The sequence below is a fragment of the Otolemur garnettii genome, unplaced genomic scaffold (assembly GCF_000181295.1).
Source record: "Otolemur garnettii isolate 467f Iridium unplaced genomic scaffold, OtoGar3 scaffold00221, whole genome shotgun sequence".
NCBI lineage: Eukaryota > Metazoa > Chordata > Mammalia > Primates > Galagidae > Otolemur > Otolemur garnettii.
Window position 1 is genome coordinate 595,784 of NW_003852616.1, and position 9,770 is coordinate 605,553.

At 39.2% G+C, this 9,770-nt stretch overlaps 1 protein-coding gene across 2 annotated transcripts in view; it reads right to left on the minus strand.

Annotated features, from left to right (window-relative positions):
• Positions 1-1,601: 1,601 nt before the first annotated feature.
• The window catches only part of NEK3 (NIMA related kinase 3), a 28,504-nt gene continuing 20,335 nt past the window's right edge, over positions 1,602-9,770 (minus strand). The window contains exons 11-16 of one of the 2 annotated variants that reach the window (XM_023508082.1): positions 8,829-8,875; positions 5,633-5,735; positions 4,964-5,095; positions 4,608-4,742; positions 2,604-2,730; positions 1,602-2,159 (exon numbers count right to left, since the gene is read on the minus strand). In XM_023508082.1, coding sequence (XP_023363850.1) covers positions 2,075-2,159; positions 2,604-2,730; positions 4,608-4,742; positions 4,964-5,095; positions 5,633-5,735; positions 8,829-8,875 — 629 coding nt within the window. In that variant the 3' untranslated portion in view covers positions 1,602-2,074. The remainder of the gene's footprint in view (positions 2,160-2,603; positions 2,731-4,607; positions 4,743-4,963; positions 5,096-5,632; positions 5,736-8,828; positions 8,876-9,770) is intronic. The other variant, XM_023508083.1, reaches the window with a different exon arrangement.

A 9,770-nucleotide genomic window follows, 5' to 3' on the forward strand; every position in this document is an offset into this window, starting at 1 on the left:
GGGCTGGATTCGAACCCGCCAGCTCAGGTGTATGTGGCTGGAGCCTTAGCCGGTTGAGCCATAGGCGCCGAGCCACAAAATCAATTTTTTGACCTGACTATTTATACCCTCACATTATCCTGAAATAAATTTACTTAAAAAAAAAAACTTTGAAAATTAGTAATGTAAAAAGTGATGTGTGGCTTGGCACCTGTAGCTCAAGCAGCTAGGGCGCCAGCCACATACACCAGAGCGGGCGGGTTTGAATCCATACCTGACCTGCCAAACAATGACAACTACAACCAAAAAATAGCCAGGCCTTGTGGCAGGCACATGTAGTCCCAGCTACTTGGGAGGCTAAGGCAAGAGAATCGCTTAAGCCCAGGAGTTGGAGGTTGCTGTGAGCTGTGACACCATTGCACTCTACCAAGGGCAACGGCTTGAGGCTCTGTCTCAAAAAGGAAAAAAAAAAAAGTAATGTGAAAACTTGACAAATAGTTTATAACTTGTGTATCAGTTAGTGTGTTAACCAGTAATGCTACATGGATGTCACACCTGGGGGTGATGAGAAAGGCACGTCACCTTTGTGATTTTCCCCAAACTCATTCCAATCATGAGAAAAACATCAAAACCACTCAAACTGAGTGGTTCTACACAACACACCTACACAGTACTCCTCAAAAACATCAAGGTCCTGAAAAATGAGGAAGGAGCACGAGACCGGCAGAGAGTGCAGGGGACTAAAGAGTAGCTGCTGTCTAAGGGCGGACAAAGCACATGGCAGGATGGGGTCTGTACCACAGTTTTTGTGTGTTAAGATTAAAAATGTAGGCTGGGTGCGGTGGCTTATGCCTGTAATCCCAGCACTCTGGGAGACTGAGATGAGTAGGCTGCTCAAGCTCAGAAATTCAAGACCAGCCTCAGCAATAGTGAGACTCCATCTCTACTAAAAAGAGGAAAACTAGCCCAGTCTTAGGTACTTAGGAGGCTAAAGCAGGAAGATCACTTGAGCCCAGTGAGGTTGCTGAGAGCTACAATGACATCACAGCACTCTGCCCAGGGTGACAGAGTGAGATGCTATCTAAAAAAAAAGATTAAAAATGCTAAATCTTTAAACAATGTGTATATTCCAGATTTCAGCGGATGCTTGTTAGTTCCCTGCTGTATTTCCCCCTCATTCTTTACTGTAGTGCTGTTCCCTATACCTGCCAGGCTCACAGCTCTGTGAAATCTGCTAGCAGAAGCCTGTTTCTTCCTTAGTAAAATACTCTCACTAAATCTCACTAAAATGTCATAATGTTAACTGAGGTTAACATACAACAGGACCCAGCACACATGTGCCATGTGTTCCTTCACTTCCAAATCATTCCATACCACTCTAGTTTCTGATACTTCCCTATCTTCTCACCTTTAACCTCACTCCTTTGTCACCAACAGGACTCCCACCTCTGAGAGCTCCCAGTGCACATCACTCTTCCCACCACTAGCCCTCTATCCTGGTTCCTCTGTGTATCCTGCAAGGTACCATATTTAAGGACAGCTAGCAAAGGTCTTCAAACTACCTATAACCATGTGTAATAAAAAAACTACACATATTATTATAATTAAATATATTAGATCCTTAACCCTTTAGGAAATACACAAAGAGTTACACAGTAATAAACCCAAATCACAATTGCAAATAATAACATTAAGGGCTGCTGGTCTATGATCAGCATCCCTGAAGTAGGCATTATTATGCTCATTTTATGGATGAGGAAATTGGGGTTCACAGAAGTTCATTTCCCACAATCATGCAACTAGTTAGTGGCAGTGCTAGCATCCAATATCTGCCCTACGGTCGTGCAAAGCCCAATGCTCATTCCATTCTGCTATAACTTTTCCCTTGAGTTCCAAAACTCACAGGAATTCTAGATTTTTTCTACACTCCATGATACCAATCAGGGACTATTTTAAACATTAACAATTTCCCCCTCTTCATTCTCCTTCCAAAGGAAATACACATTTCATGAACTAATTAGAACTAATTATGATTCCAACATGAATTGTCATCGAAGTGTCTCTTCAGTATGACTCGGGAACCCCTCCTTGGGCATTATCCATCAGATAGGCCTTGCAGTCCAGCTCTCCTCTGCAGTTCTGACACCCAGTCAGGGTGGACATCGTCTTCCTCAAAGTCCCTGGGAGAAAACAGGGATGATCAGCCTCTCTATCGGGGTGCAGTAAGGATTTGTTGATGGATTCAAAGCGGAATCCCACTAGAGTACTTAAGTTTCTGAAAAATGAGTTCCACGAGGCAATTGAACAGAGAAATAACTGTTAGTTCTTCCAAAAGATCACGTCAATGTTTCTAAAATTTTTTTAATGTAAAACCCAATATATAAAAAATAACTAGTCCAAGATGAAAGGTCACATATGTAGGGCTCAGCAAGGAATTCTGTAATATCGGAACATGTTACCCATCCCAGACAAAAGATAAAGATATAAATATTCATTTATGATGAAAAGTAATATAACAAGCTCCTACTAACCTGAAATTATTATGGTTCAAATTTATGGCTTAAACTAAATCCTAGGCACACCCCCCACCCCCAGCTCAAGCTCCCTAGTATATCACAACTTACGTGTCCTCCTCATCCAGCCCAGGCTTGAGTCGCTCTGGATCCAAATGGACAGAATCATGGCCTCCATCAACAGTGTCTGATGCGTCTGTTTCTTCCGACAGGGGGCCTTTCAAGAACTCTTCTGAACCTTCAGGGGAATATTAACAGAAAGTATGCCCATTTAAACAGCATTTACTTACTTCACATATTTCAACTAAAATCCTCTACAAGCTTGCTGGCTAATTACAGATGTGCTCCTTATTTCTTCTAGGGTATCTAGGTATCGCCTCACATTAACCAGAATAATTTTTGGCACAAAACAGGCCCAGGAAGCATCAGTATGTGGATTAAAAAAAAAAAACAAAACAGTGGTTTCTTCAAGAGAAAAAAAAATCATAAATTACAATAAAATCTTTCAAATAGTTTCGGCGCCTGTGGCTTAAGCAGCTAAGGTGCCAGCCACATACACCTGAGCTGGTGGGTTCGAATCCAGCCTGGGCACGCCAAACAACAATGATGGCTGCAACCAAAAAATAGCCAGGCGTTGTGGTGGGCACCAGTAGTCCCAGCTACTTGGGAGGCAGAGGCAGGAGACTCGCTTGAGCCCAGGAGTTGGAGGTTGCTGTGAGCTATGATGCCGCAGCACTCTCAAATATAAGAATCTATGTTAAGGCATTTGGAAGTTGGATTACAGTTAATTTTTTTGCCTTTGAGCTTTCCCCTCCCAAGTTTGCACAATGGAGGAGAGAAAAAGTAGAGAATGAAAAAAAGACCACGTACATGCTTTCAAAAAATTCTGTAGGCAGTGATTACTTTTAGATTTTTTTGCTTACAGAATAAAAAACTAATTAGAAATATAGGCTAAACCTTATAAAAGTCATTTCAAAATCACTATATACTTTTTTTTTTTTTGAGACAGAGCCTCAAGCTGTCCCCCTGGGTAGAGTGCTGTGGCATCATAGCTCACAGCAACCTCCAACTCCTGGGCTCAAGTGAGTCTCCTGCCTCCACCTCCCAAGTAGCTGGGACTACAGGCGCCCGCCACAACGCCCAGCTATTTTTTGGTTGCAGCCGTCATTATTGTTTGGCAGGCCTGGGCTGGATTTGAACCCACTACCTTAAGTGTATGTGGCTGGTGCCTTAGCCACTTGAGCCACAGGTGCAGAACCACTACATACTTTTTAAACAGGGACTTTCCCAAAATGACAAAGATTTCATCATTAGACCACAAACATACGCCGGGATCTATAACTGCTAACTTGAAGTTCACAACCATTAATCAGTCTTCCTTAACATCTTCCTACCCTCAGGACTCCCATGATACCCTGCGCACAGCTCTGTCAGAATGTGTAAGCAGAGCACGGCAACTCTGTGTGCTGTCACCCCCAGTAAGGAGCTCCTTCACCCTTCTGGGTAGGAATTGTGTTTTGTTTTGTTTTGTTTTTATCTTAATAGCATCTTCATTAGGCACTCAATAAATATTTACCAAATAAACAAATACGACTAAATCTGTGGCAATACAGTTAAGACTTGCCATACCATTAGATGATCTACTTGGTATAATTTATCTTAGATTTTAACCTAGCCACATGGTTCAGTAACTGAAATATCAAAATTACATATAGACACACATCCTTAATGTAGCCCATTGGCCTAAATTCCAAAGAATGGTATTATAAAATGTTATTTTATGTAATTTTAGTAAAAATGTCCATAGGAAAAAAGTTAAAAATCAAACCTTAATTGTTCACCTTTTGAGCTCTACTCAATATAACAGAATTCAAGTAGACAACAAAAGAAGTCTTAAGAATTGTCACTAAAGCAATAGTGTTTTTTCAAGGTAAAAATGGGCTACTCTTAAAGTAGCAGCATGATTATTAAAATAAGCAGACAAGCCGGGAGCGGGAGCTCACATCTGTGATCCCAGCACTCTGTGTGGCTGAGGCGAGTGGATCGCTTGAGATCAGGAGTTCAACACAGCCACAGTCAAAGGATTTCCATGGTCACATAACAGGTATGAATTACCTTGTCTATATATTGTGTATGTTTGAAATGCCAAGCTGAGATCAGCGTTCTTAAGAATGTTCAACAAGGTATCAGGGGTCTCTTTGAGCCACTGCTTACGAGTATTATTTTTGCTGTACTTTATTGCAGAACCACCTAGTTGTGAAAAGACAAAAATTAGTCCCAAATTAAAAAAAAATTTTTTCTGTATTTATCTTTCAGATGGTATTTCAAGCAAAGTTAGTTATATTTGACCCTCATCTAAAATCTGTTTCAGTTGCCTGTATAAGCAAGGCTAAATACACTTCACAAACATTAAAGGAAAAACCTAGAAAACATTCTATAATAAAATAATAGTCTTCAATCTCACCACTAACCTCTATCATCCTCTGCTGTTAAACTGGATGTAAGTATGGGTAAGTTTTCCAAAGCTGCAAGAGCTATATTGGCTGAATTTTTCTCCCATTGTTGCCTCTGGAGGCTTGGTGAACCGGCTTTCCTAATATTACCTGATTTTAAGTATAAAAAAAGGAATGCTAAGCATATTATTTTTTCCTCTATATCCACATATATACTCTAATAATATGGTAGTATTAATATTTTTCTCTTTTAAACTCAGATCTAGCAACAATGTTCTTTCAAATCTAAGTAGTAAAGGAAATGAAAAAATGTCCAAAGTGAAAAGGTAAAATGAATAATTAAAGTGACTAAATTTCAAGAAACTATACATAATATGCAAATAGTTACATATTACACAGTGTATAAGGATAAGGCCCTGAGGGACTTATATACACACAGTATGCTATACTTGTCATGGTGGGTAGCAAAACAAATACTACTTTTCCTAATGGTTCTAAACACTGGCCTCTTTTTTTGTGTAGAAATATAAAATATTCCGGTAACATTAAATAAATTACTAGGCAAGCAAACCAGTATCTGTTTGTATACTTGCTCATGATCTCTAAGACCTGGTAACATGAAAACTGGTATTCCTCCTATATTCCCCAACTCCCACCTAAGCAATGATTAGAATTTTAGTAACTTACCCTTTTCTTCTCTGTTTACTTTCCCCAACGCACTTTCAACCACATTTTTATTAATGCTTTCTAAATCAGGATGGCTACACTTTCTACCTTGTTCTTCCTCTTGCTTTAAAAAAGATTAAAAGTACTGATTAATGCTTGAATTACTACGAAAAGGTCAACAAATATGCAAAGTCAGCTAGTCTCATTTTAAGTAAAAATTAATGAATTAAAAAACATGAATAGTCACAGAACCTCAAATACTTGTATATTACATCAAATAGACATACTAACGACCATATACATACATACACGCATATTAACAAGCACTAACCTACATATATGTAAATGCATATTAATAGTTATATACACAAACAGCAATTAGTATTAGCGATCACAAATATGAAGAAGAAGGCCAGGTGTGGGAGCTCACGCCTGTAATCCCAGCACTCTGACAGGCCAAGGCAGGTGGATCACTTGAGCTCAGGAGTTCAAGACCAGCCTCAAGTCCCCATCTCTACTAAAAACAGAAAAACTAGCTGGGTGGTGTTGTGGACACCTGTAATCCCAGCTACTCCAGAGGCTGAGGCAAGAGGACCACTTGAGCACAGGAGTTTAAGGTTGCTGTGAGTTGTGACAACAAGGCAATCTACTGAGGGCAATAGAGTGATACTCTTCACCCAACACCCCCCAAGATCAATGAAGATATATAAAAATGACAGAAATATTTCATAGGTCTTTATTGAGGAAAAGAATGGAAAATTTCATTATGGTTTGCTCTACTGGACTTTTCATGCTATAATATCAAAATGAGATATTTTATAAAGTTGCTATACAAGGGAAGTACCAGAAAGCATCCAGCCATGTAATATGAAAAATAGAGACAAACATGGCTGGATGCGTTCTGGGCAGGACCCCATACGTGGTCAAAATGTTCCTACTTAACTCATTGTTTTTTCAGATTATCGAAGCCCTGGATGTACTTCATGTAGTAACACTATCTATTACAGTTTTTTCCTTAAACTAAATCTGCATATATTCCCAGAAGGAATACAGATTTAGTACCTAGGTAGTCCCAGGCACACTAGTTTTCAATTTGTTGAAGGAATAAATAAGCAGTAGGCTTTGGCTTGCATACTGAATTTTCTTATTTCTACATAGTTATTCTCAAACTTCTCTTTCCCACACATCAAGAGGACACAAAAATCTCTATCACTTAACAGCAGTGGTTCCCTATAGCAGTGATTTCAAAGCCTCCCTAGGGAAGCAGAATCCTTTCCTCCCCACCGAGGAGCACCCTCCCTGCTCCTGCAGCTCCACCATCTTCAGTCTGGGCTCCCCTTGGCCTTCTTCCCACGTAGGATGCTGACCTGTGCCTGACTCTCTGTCTAACTCAAGTCCTCTGTTATCTAACTGACTTTTTGGCCTTTTCTCCATTCTGTTTACATATTGCACTATTTTCCTTCTGTGAACACATATCACTGTGCCCACTGCACATAGTATTCACAGTACAGTGGTAGCTGCCCAAAGAAGGTTCAGGACCTTCTGCAAAGGGGCATGAAAAAACTTTGTAGAGGCATGGAACTATCATGGCAGTGATTATATGGCTATGTAATATAATTACCAAAATTCATCAAACTGTATGCTAAAAATGGGTAAAATTTACTCCATGTAAATTATACTATACCTCTATAAAGCTAGAAAAATTAAAAACCCAGACATTACCAGGAAAAGAAGAAAAACTATAGGAGCTGAATATATTCCATTTGTAGCAAGGTAATGGTGATATGCTGCTATTTATAACCTAAGGTTCATTCAAACAAGTTACATGTTTAAAAACTAGTACATTCCACATATAGAGTAATTTGTTGTCAGTACATCTCTTCCTTTACTGAATTAAAATATTGAAAGAAGAAAATCACTAATAGTACATGATTTCCTAAGCTAGGCGTGACAGTATTATTTACAAATTCATGGCACCTTCAGTATAAAAGACCATCACAGCTGCCCGGGGCTGGACAAGACAAACAGGACTTTGAGGGCCAGGTTGAAAAATGGTTTGTGATATAATAGAGAAGCACTATGAGTTTAGAATAGAAAAAAATGTTAATGCCAAAATAGTAATGTAAATGTTATTTAGCTATTATAAAAGGAATGAAATTCTGACACATGCTGCAACATAGAGAAACCTTGAAAAAATTATGAATTAAAAATGACAGAAGCTAGACATAACAGTGAATACAGTGCAATTCCACTCAGATGAAATTTTGAGAGTAGGCAGAACCACAGAGACAGAAAGGCATTTAGAGGCTACTAGGGCTGGCGTGGTGGAAAGGGAAGCTATTGTTTAATTATAAGTACAGAGTTTCTGTCTGGGATGATAGTTTTAGAAATAGATAACAGTGATGGTTGCACATTATGAATATAATTAATGTCATTGGATTGTACACTTAAAAATTAGCTCAAATGGCAAATTTGATGTTATACAAAAACAACTGAAAAGCCAGGCTAAAACAAGATATTCATGACCAAAAGCAGGACAGAGTTCTCTCACATCTGCTATTAATAATTAAAAATTTAAAGGACAAGGGTACATATGAATCTTTCCAAATGTAGAATATAAATGTCTTGATACAATAACTAAGAAAATGCCATGAAGGCTATGTTAACCAGTTTGATGAAAATATTTCAAATTGTATATAAAAACAGCATACTGTACCCCATGACTGTATTAATGTACACAGCTATGATTTAATAAAAAAAAAAAAATTAAAGGACAGCACCTGTGGCTCAAGGAGTAGGGCACCAGGCCTATATGCCAGGGGTGGCAGGTTCAAGCCTGGCCCCAGCCAAAAACTGAAAAATAAAATTTTTTTTTTAAAAAACAAGCACAATAAGCTGGGTGTCATGGTGTACACCTCGAGTCTCAGTGACTCAGGAGGCTGGGCCAGGAGGATCACTTGAGCCCAGGAGTTTCAGACTGGCCTGGTTAGAACAGCAAGATCCTAAAATGTCTCTAAACATTTAAAATAATAAAAAACCTAAACACAATAAGTGGTTAATCAGAGGTGGCTGACCTGGCAGTGCAGGACAAAGCTCCAGATTACTGCACATGAGTCACTTAAATGGAGCATCTAGATTGCAGTCTTCCAAATATCTCACTGCACTTAAGGGCACCCAGTAGACAGAGGTTTCATAAATTTAATTTTAAAGTACTTACCACCATGTTTGCTTCTTTTCCCAAAGGTAGACTGATTCTGTTAGAATCTGCTTTAAAAAAGAGAGAGAGAGAGAAGATAGAAAGAGAAAGAACTTAAAGACTAGTTAAGTTAGGCTGGGTATGGTGGCTCATGCCTATAATCCTGACACTAGGGAAGGCCAAGGTGGGTGGGTTGCTTGATCTCACAAGTTCAACACGAGCTTGAGTAAAAACAAGACCCTCATCTCTACTAAAAGTAGAAAAACTGAGGCAAGAAGATTGCTTGAGTCTAAGAGTTGGAAGTTGCTGTGAGCTATGATGCCACAGCACTCTACCCAGGGCAACAGCTTGAGATTCTGTCTAAAAAAAAAAAAAAAGAAAGAAAAAAAAGAAAGACTCATTAAGTTCCTAATGCGAACTACATAAACCTTGAGAGACAGGTAACGGTTTTAAAGTCAAAGAACAGGCTGGGCATGGTGGCTCACACCTGTAATTCTAGCACTCTTGGAGGCTGAGGCAGGTGGATTGTCTGAGTTCATAAGATCTAGAACAGCCTGAACAAAAGTGAGACCCCCTGTCTCTACTAAAAAAATAGAAAACTGAGGCAAGAGAATTGTTTAAGCCCAACTTGGAGGTTGCCATGAGATATGATGCCACGGCACTCTACCCAGGGCAACAGCTTGAGACTCTGGCTCAAAAAATTAAAAAAATAATAAATAAATAAATAAATAAATAAATAAAGCCAAAGAATGAAAGCTCTTTGCTATTCTAAATAGGGATACCAAGCTGCATTCACCTACTGATGTACCTCAGCTATAGGGATACCAAGCTGCAATCACTTAGTGACACACCTAGCTATAGGGATACCAAGCTGCAATCACCTTCTGACGTACTTCAGCTATAGGGATACCAAGCTGCAATCACTTAGTGACACACCTCAGCTATAGGGATACCAAGCTGCAA